At 40.5% G+C, this 22,643-nt stretch overlaps 3 protein-coding genes across 8 annotated transcripts in view; 1 reads left to right on the forward strand and 2 right to left on the reverse strand.

The window, feature by feature from the left end:
- LOC144215757 (myelin regulatory factor-like) overlaps positions 1-16,765 on the reverse strand; it is a 52,444-nt gene extending 35,679 nt beyond the window's left edge. The window contains exons 1-2 of one of the 2 annotated variants that reach the window (XM_077744878.1): positions 5,060-5,356; positions 4,529-4,723 (exon numbers count right to left, since the gene is read on the reverse strand). The gene's annotated coding sequence lies outside the window, so the exon portion shown is untranslated. Of the gene's footprint in view, positions 1-4,528; positions 4,724-5,059; positions 5,357-16,653 lie in introns of those variants that run through there. The other variant, XM_077744872.1, reaches the window with a different exon arrangement.
- On the forward strand, positions 129-1,574 carry LOC144215761 (leucine-rich repeat-containing protein 10B-like). The gene has a single exon (XM_077744888.1). The coding sequence runs from the start codon at positions 129-131 to the stop codon at positions 1,278-1,280; it is 1,152 nt and encodes a 383-aa protein (XP_077601014.1). The 3' UTR covers positions 1,281-1,574.
- The window catches only part of LOC144215759 (synaptotagmin-7-like), a 60,471-nt gene continuing 52,733 nt past the window's right edge, over positions 14,906-22,643 (reverse strand). For all 5 annotated transcript variants that reach the window (XM_077744883.1, XM_077744884.1, XM_077744881.1 and 2 more), the window contains 6 exons: positions 19,761-19,863; positions 19,025-19,292; positions 18,700-18,869; positions 18,351-18,465; positions 17,656-17,855; positions 14,906-16,859 (listed from right to left, as the gene is read on the reverse strand). In XM_077744883.1, the coding sequence (XP_077601009.1) occupies positions 16,755-16,859; positions 17,656-17,855; positions 18,351-18,465; positions 18,700-18,869; positions 19,025-19,292; positions 19,761-19,863 (961 nt within the window). In that variant the 3' untranslated portion in view covers positions 14,906-16,754. The remainder of the gene's footprint in view (positions 16,860-17,655; positions 17,856-18,350; positions 18,466-18,699; positions 18,870-19,024; positions 19,293-19,760; positions 19,864-22,643) is intronic.

The raw sequence follows: 22,643 nt of genomic DNA on the forward strand, positions 1-22,643 counted from the left end.
GCAAGAGTTAATGGGCCTGAGGCGTGATACTTTTTTACATGCTGACAACAAAAGCAGCTCCAAAGTTTGCGTGTCATCACATCACATGACTCTGCTCTGACTCAAGCACAGTGTCAGGGGGCCACAGAATGGGCAACTCCTCCGGGAAGGGCGCGGGAGAAGCAGAGGAGGAGGAGGAGGAAGAGGAGGTGGAGAATGATGGCGAAGAGGTGCAAATAGTGCAGAGAAAGAAGATCAAAGAAGAACCTGAAGAAGAGCTTCCGTTGGGAGTGGACGAATTATTGGAGAGCGGAGATCCCGTGTTGGACATAAGCTACCGGAAATTTAAACGTTTACCTGCTCGTGTTTGTGGACTGACGCATTTGGAAAAGCTCTACGCTTGTGGGAACCGCCTGCGAGCCGTACCCGAGGGCCTCACCCAGCTGCGAGGTCTTCGCATTCTGGCACTGGACTTTAACAAAATGGAAGACGTTCCTCTTGCCATCTGCCAGCTGGCTCACCTCAGCCGTCTCTACCTGGGCAGCAACAGGCTGATGACGCTTCCGCCCGAGTTGCAAAACCTGCGGTGTCTCCGCTGCTTGTGGCTGGAGAGCAACTACTTCCAGTGGTTTCCCAAGGAGCTGTACGGACTACCAAACCTCAAATCTTTGCAGATAGGTGACAACCGACTTAAGACACTGCCTCCTGACCTTGGCCGCATGGAGAATCTGAGAGGACTATGGCTCTACGGGAATCGCTTCCAATCTTTTCCTAAAGTACTCCTGAGCATGGAAGGCTTGGAAATCCTGGACCTGGACCGCAACAAGATATCCGACTTCCCCAACTTGAAACGCCTCAGATCTCTTCGTCTCTTCTCCTACGACCACAATCCAGTCAAGGAGCCTCCTACGGTGGGAGATGAGGTGATGGTGGTAGGGGAAGGGGCCGCAGAGTTCTTGGAGGAACGTGAGGCGAGGAAGGACAGGGAGCGCAAGGAGGCAGAAGAGGCGGCTCTGGTGGGTGAGGAGCCCATCATCCACGGCATCTTGAAGAACAGTGGCTCCAGACGAGCTGCTAATGAGGATGACTTCAAGGAAGGAGAAGGCGAGGAGGCTGGAACTCCTGTCTTTGAGTACGACGGGGGCGACTTGGAGTATGACGACGAGGCATTTGAGTATGAGACCGAGGGGCTGATCTGTGAGGGAGAGGCTTTGGAGTATGAGGGTGAGGAGTTGCAGTATGACAGGGCTTACATGGACTATGAATATGAGGAGGGAATGGAAGAGAAGGTGGAGGCATAGGAACAGAGATTTCTAATCAAACTGAGAGGATCTGTTGACAGAAGTTTTTAACTTTAAAAATGAAAGTTTCAGTCGATTCTGCATCAGAGCAGTTATCTACTGTTTGATTAACTCCTTTGCTGCCATGGACAGCGATAAACCGCAACTCCACATTAACTGGGAGAGCCTCGATGGGGTGCTCTGTTGGGACTGACAGAGCAGTTGAAATAACAAAAGTTATTGTTCAAAAGTCATATTTGGCAATAGCAGTATCCAACAATGGAAACTACGGATACAAATCACAAATTTCATGATCTTCCGACATTTGACGATTATACAATGTCTGGCATGATTCAAGTTCTTCGATCCATTTGAAACAATATTACTCAATCACCTATGTTTTAACCATAGCAATAAAAATAATAATAATCACAAAGCCATTCCGATGTTATTGACTATTTTGTTGTTGAAAAATATAGACATTTCAAAACAAAACGTTATTTTCATCAGATCAGATTGTTGGTGCAAATGGTTGTCTATTATTATTCGTGTCCTATGACTGATTGACGACCAGTCTCGGGTTTCGTCTGCTTTTTGGTCGACATGAGCTGGGATAGGCTGACAAGAATAAGCATTGTTGAAAACGTGACAAAATATTGCCGTCATTTCCAGCACGTGCTGCTTTATAAACAAAGCCCCATTATCGTGCTTCACATCTGTTTTATGTATCTAGCAGTACAACTCAAGGTAAAAATCCCATACAGGTCTACAGAGCAGTAAAATATTTATAATGCTTTATACACACACACCCTTTCCCGGTGTCAGAGTTGTGTAAGCAGTCTTGGTAGCCCTGACAAAAAAAAAGTTAGCATTTGGTGTCACCATAAAAGGCAAGTCCACACAGAGAAAGGCTTCAAACAGGAAGCAACATGTAGATGATTGGAAATTTTCACCACTAGGCCCCTTGTAGGTCACTCACTGCCTGTAGTTTGTCACTCAATGTGTACACTTCTTTTTTCCCCACACCTCTGCGCCTATGTCTAAGAAGGTGAACATCCACACTGTCGTTATTCATGGAGAGCTTTAAGCGTAATGCAATCCCTGCATCTTTTTCTATTCTCATTGAAAGAGTAAAATATTTATTCCAGCGCTGAAATATTCATGCTGTTGCATACTCTCATGTGTCTGACTTGTCTTTGCTTCTGGTGTTGCCCATAACACTCAATCTGATGATCGCTTTACTTGAATATTTATCATCCGAGCAACACAAGGCAATTGAATTTTGTTTTTTAATGATATGACGCTCTATCTTTTTGCTTGAAGCGGCTGACTCACTGGACGGGAGAAAGTTCAGCACTACAGTTATTCTTATATTAAAGTATTTTATAGCAGTATATCGAAGTGAGAATTGTTTCAAAGTTTGCTGCAACTCAACCAGAAGATGACAGTTATGCAATATCATCTTTTTAAGGGGAATTGCTAAATTTGAAAGGACTTTACTATCCTCTCACACAATACGTTCCTAGATATAAAAGTGATACAAATAGGGGGGTTCATTTTTGTTAACGTTCCTTATTTTTATGCGTATTATAAAAAAAAGTAAATAAATGTTATAATTTTCAAAGCAACTTCCATTTTAACGATAAGTGACAACCAAATCCGGCCGCCAATGGGGATGGTTGTCACAAAGTGTCATGTCAAGGGTTTACTCGGTACTCCTTTTCAAAAGTAAAAATATCAGACAAGTCCATCACTCATGGTTAAAATAATTGATTTGTTTAAAAGTCTTGCAAATTTGAGTTTAAAACATTCCTTACACCAAATAATGTTCCTTACCAACTCAGTGACCTAAATTTATTGGATGAAGCTGTCATCATAGCTTTATATTGCAACGTTTGATTAAACTACACCGTAAGCATTCGGCTGCCTGTTTTTTTTTTTTTTTATGCTCAGCACACACAAAGCAAAAAAAAAATACCACATATTGGTAAAAGCTCAAGGGTATGCAAACAGGCATTCTAATAATTGACACATCATTCATATAAACAAACCTCACAATACAACACATTTTTTTTACAATAAAATAAGAATGTCCTATGTTTGTTTTCATGCTAAAAGCTTTGTATTTTGCATACTATAATTCCACTCATCACATAAACGCTGTGCAATCTCCCTGCAAACTCGATTGTTTCTTGTTTGGACAGAACAAGTGCCTATTTGTATTTCACAAGCACGGTGTGCACCAGGAGCACTTTTGGAGCCTCAGTATTGCACAGTGTGACGACAACACAAACTGCTTCAGCGGGTCCACACTGGGTGGCGCGACAGTCTGACATGCTGCAGACCGTGTCTGTGGGAATCTGTGTCACAGTCCCTTGTGAGATTTTTGCTTTTTGTGTGTGTGTGCGCACGTGCATATACTCTGCCCTCTTCATATGTAGGTCAGTGAACATGGGCAAGTTGCTTCATTTTCCACTGGCTGCACGATTCCCAATATACAACTGTGTAACTTTAACATGTTGCCATCCCTAAAAGATCTACTGACAAAGGTTTTGACTACAATAAGTATATAGGTACTGCATTTTACATTCCAACACTTATTTTCCTAGTATCGATTGGCCTAGGATTCCAATGGTTCTAATAAAATAAATGATCCAAGCAAAATGCAAATTACACAAGTGGGACTCACACTACATGTTTTTATTAATTTGCCTTGTGTGACATATACTCAGATGAAAATGACCATCTGAAAAACACAGTATACTTAGTTGTTAGTTTACTAATGGCAGGATATGTGAATCTTCCAATTCAATATTAGAGTGAATCAGGCGAGAGATCTTTTCTCCATGCTCGAACAGTTTCTATTTTCCCCCCAGTTTCTTTTGTTTTGGTTTTGCACTTCTATCCCTGTCTGTTCACTCTTTACCTTTGTATACACCCTAAATGTTATAACTTACTAGCACAGCCCAGCCAAAGGCCTCTTCGTGCACAGCTAACCTAAAACTACATTTTACAAGAACACTATAACATTGAAGCGATTCCAATATGACAACATCCCAAACACATTTGAGTGCTTTTCAGCTCACTAAATATTGTCTAAATACACCAGATTCCAGTCAGACTAGATATAATTAGTGTTAAATATTGATTTTCATTTTTCCGCTGCATAAAATTGCACTAATGATCCCTTACCATAAATGGTATCTGTTGAACTATACCAGCAGCAGACCTAAACCCACTTTCATGTAATATCAATTTCCCTTTCTCACCTTGCTACTCCTCCGCATCCAAAGTCTTATTCTCTGATCTTCACAAGAGGGTCGTGAAGGTTATTGGTGGCCAGTCTGAGCATCTCAGTCATCACGACTGTCCTCGCCTGCTCAGCCATGTGAGACCATATAGTAATGGAAACGTCACTGGATAAACTGATGGATGACAAATTCCTCAAGGCGCACTGGCCGGTACTGTGAGCACAAATAAAAGAGGCAAAAATGGTCTTGACGGCTTTTTGGTTAGATTTAATGGAACGCTTCTCAACTGCGAGCTGTCAAAAATAGCTTTTGTGATGCGAATCTTTTGGAATTGATTCCTTTTAATCCTTTTATTCCCCAAAGTAAGAAGTTACAATGTATGGCTCACAGAAGTTTTCCATCATAATACAACTAGTATGCATAATTATGAATGTTACTGGAATGATTTAGCAGGGTTGTGAATGTGTGATAGGACACAAACTTTAATGACTGTGACAGGATTATCAAAAAAAATAACAAAGATTTAGAAGTCAAATAAGGCATTCAAACCTGAAGGGGAGGATGTGGGCAAACTAGGATCACAAGACTTGGGTAAACCAAACGCAGGCAATCCGACAAGGACTGACAAGCACACAGAATTTAACTAGACAGACATGGTTTGATGAGACAATCAGAAGCATGTGGGTCACAGAAGAGGCTGCAAGCAGGTGAAGTCAATGGGCAATCACAAGGAGAGGTCACTCAGGGGAAAAAAAAACATACTAAAACCAATCTCTAACAGTTACTGATGAATTATTCATGATATTTGGAATTTCATTAGGCAAAGCATCATTTTTCAAACTCACTATTATGTGATCCAGGTGCTTCAGCCGGTAAAGCGAGGGAACATTTACACCACATTAGAAGAGTGATTAGTATTTCTTCTTGTCCCTAATCTGTCCAATCAATATTTAATTAATTGAATTTTCCACATTAAGTCCACTAAAAAGAACTTAAGTAGTGTTACTTAAGTAGTAGGTCATTTTCTTTTATTCATAAAATCTTCATCTAAAATTATCTTTATGTTCGTTATATAAATTTGTGTTTTGTTAAAAGATGACTGCCACTTGATGGCAGTGTGACACTACACTGGCCAGGACTATAAAAATAAGGCTAGAAGTATGTATAAATGATGGATGGTTTGAAATGTGCATTGACAATTTAGAAAAAAAGGGAGAAAACATCTCAATCAGAAGAATAATTTGAAGAAATTGTCCACAGATGCCATCGATACATACAACAATTACACATATATCACATTATAATCTAAGGCAACCTCATTGAATACATTCATTAAAAAAGAGAGAAGCCCAAGCCTGAGCTGGATGTCTGTGTGACTCTTCCAACAATTGAATTCCCTTGTGCGTTTTCCCCTTTCAAATGAACTCAGCAAAGCAAAAACAGTCATCAAACTATTAAACTGTTCCATCTTTTTATTCCTCGCACTGGGTTTTTGTGCTCGACATCCATCACCGACATCTAAAACACACCATGCTAATTGCAGTGTGCCTTCAAAAATCAGACATCATTTTCACTTTTATCTGACACCTTTCCAGCCTGTGGATAAAAGCATCAGTTAATATGACATTTTAAATCACACTGTTTGCCCATCAATATTTTAATTGTCACCCCTCTCTTCCATATCTTTTTTTGTTCCATGCTTCCACCTCACCTTGTCAAACCACTTTTTAGTCCCATTCCACCCTCCCATCTGTCCAAAGCTGCCAGTCAGCCTGGCCTATCTTTACCAAGCTGTTGCTTTCACTGCATCTTTTTTTATTGTTATTATTATTGTTATTTTTATTATTATTATTTCTTTTGCTTGTCATGCTGTCATGCCAAGTCTGAAGCGCTTCATTATCTTTTCCCACAAAAATAACTTGACGGAAACGCCTCCGTCATTGAAAGTGACAGTCTCATTTCCTGCTTCTTTTCAGTTAAACACAATGTGCATATCGCTCGGCATATTTCTAATTATATATTTGCAGAGGCTCCATATGACTGGAGTGAGCTAGGCGGTGATTTTGGTTCCAGTTAGAGTCACATCAGTGCTGCGGCACCTGCTGCTGTTGTCGCTCAATGAGCGCGTGATTGTTCATCTATGAAAATATAGCAATCTGTATTTGTCATGTCTCTGGATGATTAACGCAAACAGGGCTGCACGCTTTTGATTATCTCTGACGATGCAGCCTTCTTGTTAAAGCCTGAATCCAAAAGTACTAGTTTAAAAATGTTTTATATTACCACAATAATGTTAGTCAGATGCTGTCAATCTAACACAAATGCAAAGTAGCGATGGCTCTATCTGATCGCATTCAGTGGATTGGATCAGGTGTAAAAGACCCAGTTTAAAAAATGTGTGCAGTCGAGTTAAAATGAACTGCTGTCAATGGCTGTGAGTAATTGTTGTCATACCATCAACAGTTCAGTTACAGTATTGTTCCAAACGAATATGATTTTAAACAGTTCCCAGTTGTATATATAGTTAAAAAAAATGTTTTTCATTAAAAATTAAATTGGAGCAAAGTAGTAAAACAACTGTGTGCATAGAGCGGAAACAACCAATTCTTTCCAATTTGGAGAAAGCAGTGCTCTGTCATCAATGTGTTTTAGAAAGTTAATGTTATTGTTTACTTCAGGACTCTGTTTAATTTGTGATGAATACCGTTTTAATGTGTTTTAGAATGCAATTACTTTGTTTTTGCAAACTGGACAGCTATTCTTCCGTAGTATCATCTTACACCGGGTTTAATTCAATTAGAATGATATCATGTTCCTTCTGTATTATTATTTTAAAAGAAGTACATATACTGGGTACATGTTCACCATCTTTAAAGAAAAACACAAATAAATAACAAGCGACAACAAATTTCTGCATGTGACATGCAACCCAACAATGGTGGTCATATCATGTCAGGATGTCTTTGATAATAAATCACTTATTTAAAAAAAGAAAATATGTCAAAACCAACGCGAGATGTTTAGTTTTCCAGTAATCAATGAGGGAAAAAATAATCATACACAATAAAAAGAATATTATATGACTTGGTGATGGGAAGGTATTCATGAATAAGTAAAAAATTGTTGTCAATTTTGATGCTCTGCCACATGAATTATTCCTAAATGATTTTTGATGAGGACAACAGTTACTCCTGGTGATATTTTGACTTTGTAAAGGCATCATTTGCATACAAATCCGCTTTCTGATGTTGTGAGGCACGGATATGCAGGTGCAACAGTTTACCCTTGAGATGGCATCAAAGATGGGAAAAGATGGGTGCGGCAGCTCTAAAAATAGACGGAGGTGATGCAAGCAAAGCTCTCCTGTTGAGTAGCTGAGCTGGCTCGCCGGCAGCCGTCTGTTATAGTTCAGGGAACGACCCAAGCTCGGCCCCCGGCCGATAAGCCCGCCTCGCGTCTCGGCCCCACTCTGATCTGCCTTTCCCAGGGAAGGGGATCACGGCGGTGTCGGCGCGAGCTGCAATTTGCAGCCCATAGACTTGATTATACTCAGAGAAACATAAAAAAGACAGCTGAGAAGACCCTTCTTTCTCAGTCAGCTCTCTGAGGCACCTTCTCAATGCTTCACTGCACCAGTTTTCATTCTTATCTCCACCCTGCTTCATTTGGACTTCTCCACTTAATTGCCCAATCTGGCACTAGCAGCTTGGAGTAAAATACACTGTCACATTTCTCCTACTCTGTACACATTAACTCATTCAATGCCACTTGAGAAATGTGTGAAGCCCCATCCCCAATTAAAACTACCCAGCGTGTCTGTGAGCGTTTATGAAAATTTTGGTAATTTCTCGCTTTTTAGAAAGTCATCGAAAGGGAGCCTGGGAACTGCTTTTTACAATTTTTACAAGTTCATGACTGACTTTTAGAATGGTTGAGAATAATAGATTTGCTTTAGAGAACAGATCTGGAAAAAAATGCCAATCAGAGCAATATGTAACACTGCTCACCTCATACACTACAAAAATGAGCTCCTGTTCACATTACCATTTCACAATAGTCATTTTGACAGATTAAAACCTTTAGTAATACTGTACACCCTCAACCACAAGTTGCCACGCAAGTCATAAACATGAAATATTTCACCCCCCGGAAGAAAATTACCGGTAGTGCAATTAACGTAGCTGTAATTATCGTTCCCATCCCCTTGTTGTTCTAGTTGACAAGTCGCGAGGGCACGATCCGGGACACTAAACTCTGATTTAGTTTGCATTGGAACCGCGGGTGTGTAGCTGATGGCAGATCAGCATAACAGATGGCAGCATGAGAGCTGTGAATAGCTTGACATCATCTTAGCAGGACAGCATGTAACTCATCAGCAAATTTGTCAAAATCAGACCAACCAACATCACCTTTGACTACTTTGTCGTTTCTTCTGTCCCAGTCAGGGGTATTCACAGGGAGCTTTTTTTTTTTTTTAGTATTTTTCATTACATTAACTCGTATATTGAATGAATCATTCATCATAAACAGTTGGAAACGAGACATTTTGACACTATGTATAATTTTTTTGTATTTTTCTATCACAAAGAGCTATTGAATTCCAACATGGTAGTCATTGACCCAAAAAAATTAAAAACAACAGGCCGGACTTATAATAGGTTGAAATTTCTCATTATCGTTTGGTTTTATTTACCAATTAAATTTTGCAAATGTTCAATTGCCCCCTTAGTTACTGTTGCTAGACTGTCAAGCATTATGACTCTTATGACTCTTATGGCATGAGAAATGGGGGGGACTTATTTTGGATCAATACCAGTGCAATATCTTCCAGATGGTTTAAAACAATAAGTGGTGGAGTGTTGCATTCAAAATCGAAACTCTACTTGTACAATAACCCTATTCTATTTGTTTTCTACAAGAATCATTGAGAAAGCCAATGGATTATTTAGTAAAAATGATTCTTTAATATGGAACAAAATCAGAGCTCAGCTCCATGGCTCCGACCATCACACTCTAACATTGATGGGAGGAGAACAACGACCGCCAATAAGATCACAGTCCGCTCGGCCAAAAAACAGGAGAGGCTGAACAAAAAAAAAAACAACAACCATGGAACGCAAAACCAACATACTACTGGGTTTGACCTTCAGATGCCCTCACGCATGTCTGCCGTCTCTGCCGCCTCACCGGGCTCTTTCGCCGCCAATTCTTAGCGGAAGACCTTGGGTGAGGTCACCGTGACGGCGGGTTTGAAGTAGCAGAGGGGCAAAAGGGTGACTTACAAAAAAATAGCATTTACATTATGGTAGAATCATGGTTTGAGCAGAAATGGCATGTTTTCCGGCATAGAACATAGCAAGTGCGAAGAGGCTGAGGACGTCTGTGGAGTTAACCCAGTAATAACCCGATGCTATGCCAATGCAGAGACGTCAACGGAAGCACAACACACAATTGCATGGAGGAATGAAGCGACACATTAGCAGACTAGTTAAAAGTGTGCATGGAAGGGGAGGCAATTTTAAGGGCTGTTCTGGAATTCTCGCTGCAAACGAAGGGACAAGCCAATTGACCTTTAACAATCTGGCAGCTTTTGACTTGAACACGGCTATGCTGAGAGTCATTTCATTTTTAAATACATCAAAATACTAAATCAGGTCATGGAGAGGCAGTTGTGAATCAAAAAAAATGTTATAAATGAAAACTGTAATCACTAGTTTGTCACTAGGTAGAAGTCCAATCAAGTCAAACTGAATTGGACGTCTATTATTTTCAATGGCAGCCAAATAATTAATGCACAAGCCTTCTTTTAAATGTTCTACTCTTGTGAAATTGCAGTTTTTATAAGTCATTAGTTGGTACATCAAAACTCCACATACTGGAAATAAGACTGACCTGTCTGGGCCATTTTTTTTTTTTACTTCTCTTCCTCTCAGTTACTTTACCGTCTTTGCTTATGCCTGATCACTGCCTGGTCCATAGGGCTTTAAAGGGTAAAAATGAGGTGAGGAATAAAAACCGCTAATGGACACAGAATCCCAGATAGATGAGGGAGCATGGATTACTGTTAAATTAGACTCTGGAGGTGTATGCATTAACGTCTGAATGGTAGAGTAAATGAACAATCGAGTGGAGGAAGTGGAAATCTATACTTGCGAGGGGATTAAAACCAAGCTTTGTAATGAAGGAGTCAAGTAGTCATGCGGGTGGGGTGCAACTGCCACCTTTGGCCAACACTATCATCCTGCACCTGAAGAAAACACCAGGGTCACATCAGAGGGAGGTGATGGAAGGAGAAAAGCTTTGCACAGAGAACACTTGAACTAGCCTGGACAGACAGACACAGAATTATCACACACACATTAATGCACTGAGTCCCAGTCTGCGTTCCACTGCACTCTCCTGGCTGCCAGAACCTCGCTGTGTCTTATAAAGAAAATAGGGGGTAGGTAAAAAATTAATTAAAAAAAAACACCAGCAACAGAAGAACCAACTAACAAACAGAGTCAAAACTAAGGACACACTTTGGAGCCACTGGCGAGAATAAAATAAAATAAATAAAGCAGAAGAGGGTAGAATTTCGGATTGAAAAAGCGCCAGTGGCACCGAGTTACTGCGGCAATGTCAGTAACTAGCTTTTGAACAGCTCTACACTTGCTTTAGTCTACCAAGTATATATACTAGGAAACCTTACCAGGCAGCTAAAATCTATACAGTACTGGCTTGTTCATATATTTATAGATATTTGTACACTTTACAAAGTTGGCAAAAGTACATAAATAAATAACTCAGTAAATACATTGAATTCAATTGTACACATCACAATAGTGTGTATCTTAGTTGAAGCACTCTTTGTCGAGTAGGTGAGCCACGGTGAGTTCAGAGAGGAGGCAAAGAAGCAGGAGCGCCAGCTGCAACTTCCCAAACGAGACCCCTCTGGGTAAAATTTGCACTAATGATTGCCTCTATCCAATCCCCAGGCTGATCACATGTGATGGCAGTGGATTGGAGCTGCTCAAAGTCTAACCAAATTATTTCAACCAGAAAGCAAAAGACTCACACGGCGGAGGATCTGGCATGAGAGATTATTTTTAGCGCATCGACAAACCAGTGTTTTCTGTCGGCCCCCCCTTGGGATGCCCGCTACGGAATAACATTGCAAATAGAGATGCGAGCGTACCCTCTGTCCTTGCTGCAGGAATAAATGTAGCCATGGACCAAGTCTGATATCTGAAACTGCACGCAATGCCTCTCTACAAATTCAGATGGCAATGCAAGGACTATGGCAGTTGGAATGCATCTGGCAATTTGCAAAATCCAGACGCTTTGTCAAAAGTAAAACCCAGTGAACGCCAGTAGCTGCAACACGATTGCAAATAGCCAGAATACAAACACGAAATGAGGACAACGGAAGTAGGAGACCATCTTTGCCTTAAGCTTTTCAGAAATAGTCATCCAGTAGGGATTGTATAATGTTACCCGCTGACATTGTTATGCATTACAGATCATTTTGCGACGGAATATCTTTTGTTGTAAGTCTTCTATACTTTTGGAATCTGAAAATTGCCTGACCCATCTCTACTACGGGACTACTTTCTAATGCTTGTGTTCATGTTCATGTAGTATGAATATTTAACCATGCCTGTTTTTTTTTCTCTCAGTTTCAGATAAACATCCCAAATTAACAAGCAAAAGAGGGAGTATTTCAAACTGCTTCTCATTACTTGTTCACTGACATCCAATTTATTTTGACTGGGAGGTCAAAGGATTGCTAATAGCAATATAAAAACCCACATCGAGGTGGCAGTGTTTCTATGCATCAGTTAGCACTCCTTTGCTTTTCTCTCCTCCAACGACTCAACCCACTCGACAAATATGCAGCGGACATCAAAAGCCCTTATTCAAGAAGGGCGGTTATAATCAGTATGGTCAACATCAGCACTGTTATCATGAACGTGTTTTCTTTATCATTTCCAGTGACAAAATAAAACCCGTTGTACAACAAATGTTAACTCCCACCAACGATATTTACATAAAGTTCTCAAAAACAGAAGGAATTCCTTATCACGTTTTTAAGGAAATATATCCGACACAACAACATCGAAATACACGCACTGACCGACAATCGAATCTGAACAAAATGGCAAAAATTAGATTGTGTCTCATTATTGTCACAATTCTTATAACTTTCACTTGAACCCTGATTGGGAGAAGTCACTCTGGTTTTTGACAAATGCTTTAAACAAATCAAAAGGTGAGTTTGGGGGTGGAGGCCGAGTCTGTCTGTGCCATAAAAGTAAAAAAAAAAAAGATCCTAAATTGATGAAATGTAGTCTAATTTTACCATGACGCTGTAATTTTCTCTCCGTAATTAGATCGAGACAGCCTTATTTGAATTACACACAGTGATTGCAGCCTTAATTTAATATTCCTCAACCACAGCAGAGTAGATGAGCTCGTACCTTTCCCGAAGAAATAAGACAATGTCACTGATTTAAATAGGAAAAAGCAGTTGAATATCTACTAAATGAAGCTATTGGAATCAAAATTAAGATTTTTGTTGTTGAAATTGCTGAAATATGATTTGAAGTAATAAATGTTTTGGTCCGAAAGAGTAAAATGGTTGTCAAAACAACCCTGGACACCACATCCATCTTGGGAGAACTTTCATTACACCAGGGGTGGGGGACATGTTCTGACAAAGACAAATTATAATCAGTCTCTGAGGGATAAATTGGTTATTTGCCTGTGAGGAGGCATGAACGCTTTCCTCCCTCTTCACTTGTTTGTTAGCAAGATCATGAAAAAGCTAGAAGCAGGTGTTCTTTGATGAAAATGGATTGGTTTGGATTCTATTTTTTTCTTTTTCAAATCTTTTGCAAGCAATCATGTTCACCATCTTTGTGTATCAGCACAAAAGTTGATGCACAGTTAAAGCTGGGAGCTTTGCAGATGCTCTAATTGTTGCACTAAATCATTCTTGGAGTAAATGAAAAAGTCTGGATCTCATTAGATTTTGCAAGTATTGAGGAGCCACTATGTGTTTATACAAGAAAGAAGGCGCACAAGTAGTGCTGACCTAGCGTATACCCTTATTTTGCAGCCTGATTTTGGTTAAAAGGACATAAAGGCTCCAGTGTTATAGTGTATGGAATTGCAGGATGCCCAGTGTGATACACAGTGGTGAAAATCATGTATTGTTAGCTGCATAATGTTAAATGCTCAAGTTGTTGTAACTAGTGCCATTTAACATAACTACATTTTAATATTACTAGTTTTAGGGCTGCTGGCAAAGAGGCCTTTGTTGTTATTGAATTGTTTGGAAATTGTAGAAAGTTCATTTAAAGGTTTGCAACCTGTGCCATTCTGACTATTCATGTGATTTAGACACATTTTTACTCTTGAAAATATCAAAACAGATCATTAACACAGACCTGACCTGGATTATCCAGTCGTCGAGTGCTGCTGTGGCTGCAGGTTTTTGTTCCAACCGATCCAGAACAGGAAGTTTAACTAATGACATTTCTGCAGAAAACAAGAAGCACCTGACTGCAATCCATTGATTGCACTTCTAAAATACCAGATTGTTGGAAAGGTTTCCTCCTATGGGTTGGAACGAAAACCTGCACCCACTGTGGCCCTTTGTGGAATGAATTGCCCAGGTCTGACATGGACTGTCCTTGCCCAAGGGATGTTTTAGTTTAAACAAAGGTTAGAGAGTAAAATCACAAATTTGCACTCAGTAATGTGCTGCACGTGTGCGGCCTAAAAACAACAAAACACTGCCCGTGTTGCTGAAAATAATTCTTGCCAGTTTACTAGTGGGACCGTCCTGATTCCTCCCTTCTTGCGCACCATGTAATCATGCTGAAAAGAAATCGCTGTAGTACTAAATCACCCGTGACAAGAAATCAAAAGAGTCTGCATGGAACGGTCGCTTCTAGTCCCTACCAATGGCCATCAACGGGTGTTTTTTCAATATCAATTTCTTTCTTTTTTTCTTTTTTTAAACTAGCACGACACTATAATCTCGAGGCGGCGCAACATTTTACATATTTACTTCAACTTAAGTCCAATTCTCTTAAATTGTTTGGTCTAAACAACTTAAACTGAAGCCCTGAAGACATTTTACGAAAATGCAATGACTTATGAGGACTTCTACTGTAAAAACACTACTAAATAACTAGCTGAAAATGACTGCAAGTAGTATTTATGCTGTCTGTTGTATTTACTGTGAGGGGATTTTGAGTCGACTGTGGCTGACAAAACAGGCAGCCACTGAAACATTGCTGGTTTGGAGCACCCGGGGAAAAGATTATCTGCTTCTCCACTGTCTCGCTGTCACAGATCAGCAGATCTTCAAAAATCACACGCACGGAGTGGAAAAACAGCGAGATACAAAATTCTATTCGGTTTTATTTTGGGTGTCCCCAACAAAGGCGTAAGGAATTCACTCCAGCCAGACCGCTTACAGTGCACTGAACAACATACAGTCACTCGGTTGATGCTCTGAATGTACTTTACGCTTTATATCATAACAATGTTGGCCTGGCGAGCCACCAAATGACAAGCAAATGTGCCATCTCTCCTTTCTTACCCGGCAACAGGAAACCTCCACGAAAAAAAAAACAAAAGACACGCAAAGGGGAGAGGACGAGAGCCCTTCATCCATCCCTTGTGTCCTCGTCCTCAACTCGACACCCTCAAGTCACGGCGCAGAGGCGGCCTCTCCCCAATCTCCCCTTTCTCATACTCCCCCCTTCATTTTTACCAGTACTATAATCATCATCAAAACCATCTTCAACCCCAAGGTTATTACCATTATTATATTTTGAAAAAGTGCAGATAGAACTTCCCCGCAACCTCGTTCAGAAGGCAGGGCAGTAAAGGAGGATGGGGAAGCGATGGCAGTAAGAAGAGAGAAAGAGAAAAGAGAAGACTTCTGTTGCGTTGCTGAAACACATACACACAAGCTCACACACACATACACACTTGCAACAGCAGGCGTTCGCTAATAGAGATACGCCACAGAGGCAAATGGATCCGGAAGATAGAGCGATTCTCTGAGATCTTGGGCAGAATGGGGCAAAACCAGAGCACGCGGTAGCACAGAGAATTCAAAAGGCTTGATACACAAATCCAAGTGAGCGCGCACATTGGAACACATGCACACAGAACCGCACAAACGTCACGTTGGCTTTTGTTGCAAGAACATCGGAAATGAGGTCCCTCTGTGGGAAAATGACATCATCGTAGCATCTCGGGTTCGGACTTTGGGTACGTTACACCCTGGCGTCTTCTTTTTTCTCTTTCCGTTTCAAGGGATTATTGTCTGGAAAAATAAGGAGTGATCCTTCTGGTGAGTTCATCGTGTTTCCCGCTTTCCCGACTTCGGAAAGTTCATTACATACATATACATACGGTATATCTTTTAACCTCTATTTTTGTTTGTTCGGAGCTACGGCACAGCACCCACAGCACATGGACAACAAGGGGGAAGGCGATGGTTGTCGGAGGGGGGGTGAGGGCCGCTAATATTTTTTGCCAGATAAATGAGATAAAAATGGGAACAATCAAGAGGCAATGAGAGAATAGAAGAGAAAAGAGGGACACAAGTATTAACAACACCATCTTGAGCTCAGTTGGTTCCATCACAAACCGAGTATTGATTGCTTTCTACGACTTGAATCAAACATTAAGATCTACTTACTTTAAGGAAAAGGAGGAGCCACGTTACGGAAGTACATCGAATAAATGAATGGATAGAACCACCGATATGCTATGGATAGATAGCATTTCCTATTGGTTTCTGGCTGAAGGGTTCATCAATAATATACGATATGAATGTTTATGTACATAAGGTACATAATGGATAGTAGAGTCTTCCTGGAATTATCATACACTATTATATGTATCACTTCAGATTCTCTGTGATTCCACGGGACTGGCACCTTTCAGCGGGTCAGTGGCTGCAGTGCAGTTCAGCATAGAATAAAGACATTGGGCCTCCGCAAACAAAATGCAGAAGGGCGTATGGGCAGTGAAAATGAGGAGGAAAGGAAATAAAAAAAAATAGAGGATGAAGAGCTGGAGAAAGACAAGGGAAGGAGTTTTAAAGGTTCAAGAGAGCAGATGGCTAATTGTACCCGTGTTTCGCGGCCTGGCAGCAAGTCAGTCTTGTGCATAAGGACGGGACTGGGGTGGAAGGCAGGGGGCAGGGAAAGAAGGAGGAATGTGGGCGGTGCCATCAGGCCTTGAGAGCGTGCCACTGGGCCACGTTGGTGCGCGGCCGAGCCAGCATGTCCTTCCAGTGCTTGACCTCCGCTGGTCCGCTCTTCCACGAAAGATAGATCTAAGAGAATGGAGGAGGGGGGGCATGAAAACATTTCACATTATCAAATTGATGTCTGCCAGGGCTGATTTTTTTCTCAAAAAAACCCCAAACTGATCACATTATGGAGTCATTCCGAACCATCATTTCTAATCTTTCTGTATTCGAACTCCATTCCATTTTATTTGCATTGGTCATCCGCACCAGCTCCCCCAATCAAAACTCAATGTCTATGGTCAGCCAATGATTTCACTGACCGCTCAAAAGGGTTAATTACAGCTAAATTTTTTACCAATTATGTTAAACTAAAAATGTGAAAGTCATAAGTGTATAATAATACATCTTTTTTTACTGCCCGCAAAGGGCATCCCCTGTAGTCTGCCACAGTTCAACTAATTAACTAACTTAAGAGCGCTGTCTCTTGCTCGATTTTTATTCAGTACAGCAGAAAACTGAAACTTTTAATAATTTACCTTTCTTTATGTAAATGTGGCGTAATGTTAAATCCCTTCGACCGACAGGTGCCCTAGCAAAGTCGGCGTTTCCGCATATAATTTTGAAGATGCATAGGGCAACAGTGTTATGCCAAGGGGGGGAAAAATAAGCACATTTTTTCAATCAAGTGACAGTGAAGATGACTGATGTTGTTTATCTGAATGCTGTTATGTGTATATGGTAAATATGTATGAGGGACTGTATCATTGCTCCAAACTGTGGACGTTTTTAACATTTGCGCGTAACCTGCGGTAAAAATTTGAAGGGGACGTTCTTGTCGCAATAAAGGGCAACAACAGCAAAGCCAACGTGCAGACTTTACCTTGCCGATAACATCATTGCGGCTGAGCCTGTCCTTGTCCATGACAGTGATGATGATGGTGGTCTCTCTCAGCACATGGGCGGGAATGTCGAAGGGGAAGGACTCATTGAAGACGGGGTTGAGACAGCGCTTCATCGTCACTGTCTTTTTCTTCTCGACGCGTCTGTCTTTGTGCATCAACCAAACCTTTACGTACGGATCTGTGATGGAGAAGCAACATGTGGCAGGTTACTTGACAAATCAATTGTCACTGGAGCTAAAAATTTAAATTAAATTGATTCTTAAAAACAAATAGCCAATCAGGTAAAGGTCCTATTAACTCAAATTAAAGTAAATAAATTGATCCAATGGGTGAAAGTAAAGGCTGTGGTTAACAGCTTATCAAATTTGACTGAATGGAAATAATAAGTTGATGAAAATAGGTTTTGAAATTGGCTCGTCCTGTTAGCGGTACGATTTAACACCCAAAAATGTCACCACTAAGCCACAAACATGGATGACTGTTTGTATCTCTCAATTGCTCAACTATTTTCATGTTTTTTTGGATCAAGTGGAAGGCCACAACATATCACCCTGTGGGCCTGAATTGGCCACAGGCCCACAGTTTTGACAACTCTACTCAAAATTTTCTCCCAGGAGCTGCGGAGCAAGAATTAGAAAGGTAAAAGAAATGGCATCCAATGAACAAAGTCTACCTGAGGTGCCCCCAATATCCATGGCTTTGAGATTACGGGCTTTGATGATGTTCACAGTGATGGTGTTGGCAGTGGGATTATAACAGAGAGACAGCAGCAAGTCCCCTCGCCTCCCCTATGGAAGACACACATGACTCGTCTATCAGCTAATATCTCGTTTTGCAAAGGAATATCCAAATCTACATGTTTCACTATCACCTAATATACATATAATCGTCCATATAACATAAAAGTGTTGGTTTAAAGATGCAATCAGCACTGCTTTAGGTGAGATAGCGTTGGTATGTCCAGTACAAAAAAAAAACGATTTATTATCATGCACCGCAATGGTTGTGCCGCCATCACTTACACTGCCATCACTGCAGGGCTTGAGTTCCTTCCAGAATGTCTTTATCTGACCCAATTCCACTTTGTTAAGTGGAATTGAGACCTCTCCAATAGGGTCATTTCTGCTGAATCGGTCATAGTCCAACACCTGAAGGTAAAGTGTGCGCTCTCTGACCTTCTCATAGGGGAAACCTAAACAACAAAGGAGAGTAGGTTCTTAAATGTATTGAAGAGCCTTCACTTTCCGTAATTACTGGTGGGATAATGCTAGTGAAAATAGACACTATTTTATGATCCAACATTTGAAGGAGGTCAAGACATTGGAAAATGAAAGTGAAAAAAAACACCTTCAAACAGGAATGTTTCGTTCCAGTGAGGGTTTAGGTTCTTCCTCTTGACTTTGGTCTCCAGCTTGTGCTTCTTATCAGGCAGCAGGTAGATTTTAACGAAAGGATCCGAAGTACCCGAGAAGTCCTTGGCTGGAAGTTCCTGACCCCTGAGAAGTTTGACTGTGAGGGTCGTGTTCTGGAAGCTGTAGCCTATGCTGAACTGGATCCGACCCAGTTTCTCACTGATAGGCCCCTCACCGTCGTCATCCTCTGAACCTGGAGACAGCTGTAACGGCCGCAAGTGTGTACAAACTCAAAACGTTGATATGCAGCAGTGATAAAACCAGTTCAGGTAAAGGGGCAAACACCAAGACCTCGATTTTCCTGGCTAGCGCAAGGCTGATGCACTACACTATTTGTATTTTGGAGTCATTATATGGATTGATCGAATATAAATTGAACATTATTTTTTTCAAAAGGAACCTATTGCTGCCCCGATTTCTGTGAGTTTCCAACTACACTGAATTTAAAAAAATATAAATTTCTTACTTGTTTTTTACACCCAAACCCCCCTCAAAATAAGAGAAAAATCATTCAAAATATGTAAAACAATAAATCTGGAGCTAATGTTTTTCAATATTATTTAACCTATTGCATGCGGTTGATGGCGACAGACTATCAATTTAAAGTTCATTGAGTGCCCTTTAAGATATTATATACCATGAAGGAAAAGGGTTTTTAGAGGCCGTCTTACCATCACCATATCTCCGGTGAGGGAGTTCGCCAGATCGGTGACAGAGGAGTGTCCATCAGCATCGGGGGGTTGGCCTTTGGGACTGTTGGCTGGCTTGTTGCCCCTGGAAGCAGAAAAACACAGTGACGAGATGGACCACACAAAGTCGTCGCGAGAAAGAGAGAATGTCTGAGTCCAACCTCCACCTGTTTGGCACATAAAAACTACCTATCAGAAACAACCAATTGAATCCAAATTTGTTTGGGGATAGATGTCGCTTCAAAAGGTGATTATTCATTCTCTAGCTTTCTATCATGGCAGCCAAATCAGATCTGCCAAAAAAAAATCCACAGAACAACAACGGATGCTAGAACTGAGGACATTTGATGTTCGGAGTTGCATTTGATGGAACTTGGAATCTCAAACGACCGTACATATGTTCACTCTGGCAAACATCCATACCTCCTACAAGAAAGTGATGTCCAAAATAACACTGTTTTGAAAGATGAAGCACTAAATTTCTATTTGTTGAAACTAATTCCTTAGCCAACCAACCATTGGTCCTGGGAGGACATAGACAAGACACCCGGATACAATATGAAAATGACATACAACATGATAGGACTACAAACACACAGGACGAACATTTATAGCGACATGGAGAAGACTGGACATTTAGACAGCGGACATTTTTCATAGTGTTTTTGTTTTTTTAAATCGGTCAGGAGTCAGCTTGATCATAAACAAAAGTCATTTAACAAATAAAGAAAAACAAACAGAGATTTGACATGGCAGAGCTGATTCTTGAATATGAATAGATTTCACCACCTGTTCCATCACATGAGAAAACATCGAGACGTAATTAACACTTTTGGAGTTCATACAGCATGAAAACGAGGTGTGTGTATAGAATGAAACGGTAAGAGACAATACAATTGAAAAAGTTGATATGAAATTAAAGAAAGCATGTAATATAAGAGGATACAAATATCGAAACATCCTGAACAATACAACATGACACTTTGGAGAACGGCACTCCGTACAGAATTCACACCGATAGATTTTAAGAAAATAAAAAGGCACAAATAAGGAGAAAAGAACCAACTCAAACAAGACGATGCAGAAAGTTGAAGACACAAACTTGACACAAATCATAAGAGCCGTAGATAAGAATGTAAGAAAGAGAAAATCAAGCAAAGAATCATTTTTTTCTGTATAAGAAGTGGTATCAAGTATTAATACCATGAACAGTGAGGTCACAAAAACCAAAACTAAAACAGAGTGAGATTGTTACAAACACCACATTAGAGAGAGAGAGAAAAAAGGGAGCTGTAAGAAAAGATAGGGAATGAAGGAAGGAAAGCCTGGAAACACAAGAGAGGCTTAGTTTGGTCAGTCTGATAAGTATCATAAATAAGATAGCAAAATAAAGAGCTTTGCACACACAATCTATCCAAGAGTAGACAAAGGAAGACACATGCTGAAGGGAGAGAACACAAAAGAAAAGAACAATAACACAATTAATAAAGAGCAGAAAGAGATATAAAAAATAAATTAGTAATGGGATAAATATGAAATGAAAGGAATTGGAGGATACTAAAAGCAATACATCACCGGATAATGTACTTTGGATAAAAAAACGAAGGAAATACACGTTTTAGAGCAGGCATGTCCAAAGTCCGGCCCGCGGGCCAAATAAGGCCCGAGGACAAATTTTGACCGGCCCACGGCCTCTATCATGAAATCAATAATACATGGCCCGCCAGCACTGTTGACCACAGTATAAAATAAATGTGTACAAAAAGCTATTTTTCACTTCACCAGAAGATGGCAGTAGCCCTGTGGCCGCACTCTGGCCGCCGTGACCCTTGCGTCATTGTTTCAGCCCAGCCCATTTCTAACATGTAAACAAAAAAAGGAAAGTTGACCGGGAGGGCCGCCGCATCCAGGAGAAGTGGAAATTTGAGTATTTTTTCACTGAAATACGAAACAACTGTGTCTGCCTAATTTGCCAAGAGACTGTGGCTGTTTTCAAGGAATTCAACATTAAGAGGCACTACCAGACGAAACATGCTAGCTACGACAAGCTAACTGGGAACGAACGCGGTGAAAAAGTGAAGCAACTGGAAGCTGTTTTAACGGCACAGCAAAGCTTTTTCACAAGAGCCCGTGAGTCAAATGAAAATGCCACAAAGGCAAGCTACGAAGTGGCAACGCTAATTGCAAAGCACTGCAAACCTTTCAGTGACGGTGAATTTATTGAAGACTGTGTAATGAAAATGGTTGAGAAAATTTGTCCCGCGAAGAAGCAAGAGTTTGCCAATATTTGCCTGGCTCGTAATACTGTGGCACGGAGAATTGAAGACGTTTCATTAGATATTAAGAGACAGTTAGAGGCAAAAGGAACTGAGTTTGACTTTTTCTTGTTAGCGTGCGATGAAGACCTGGACTACATACTGCAGTCAAGATCCCAGTATCACCCTTCACATTAGTGCAGGCAAGATATTTGTTAAGTCCTCTGAGTTGAATAAATTCTTAAATCTCAGTTCATTATTTTTTTTGTGATGGTCAAAATCACAGTTTGAATATGCAGTGATCATTGTTTTGTTTTCAGCACTGTTCCTACAGTGAGCATATAATAGTGAATAATATGTGATGTTTCACATGAACTTAGATATCCTTGATAGTTTTCTTAATTTTTTGTGGTTTGTGATTTCGGTAAAAACCTAAATGTAAAAAAAAATGTAAAAGTAAAAGTATGCCATTTGTAATTAAAAAAAATCCCAAAAAGTTAATTTGCATTTAATGTTAATGGTTCAAAGAATGTCAGGCTAAAAGTCGGCCCGCACACATTTTCACCTTACCAAATCTGGCCCTCTTTGCAAAAAGTTTGGACACCCCTGT

This window comes from Stigmatopora nigra, chromosome 22 (genome assembly GCF_051989575.1).
Source record: "Stigmatopora nigra isolate UIUO_SnigA chromosome 22, RoL_Snig_1.1, whole genome shotgun sequence".
NCBI lineage: Eukaryota > Metazoa > Chordata > Actinopteri > Syngnathiformes > Syngnathidae > Stigmatopora > Stigmatopora nigra.

What these genes read in the sequence shown, in the direction of transcription:
- LOC144215761 (XM_077744888.1), top strand. Translation starts at nt 129, where the DNA reads ATGGGCAACTCCTCCGGGAAGGGCGCGGGAGAAGCAGAGGAGGAGGAG.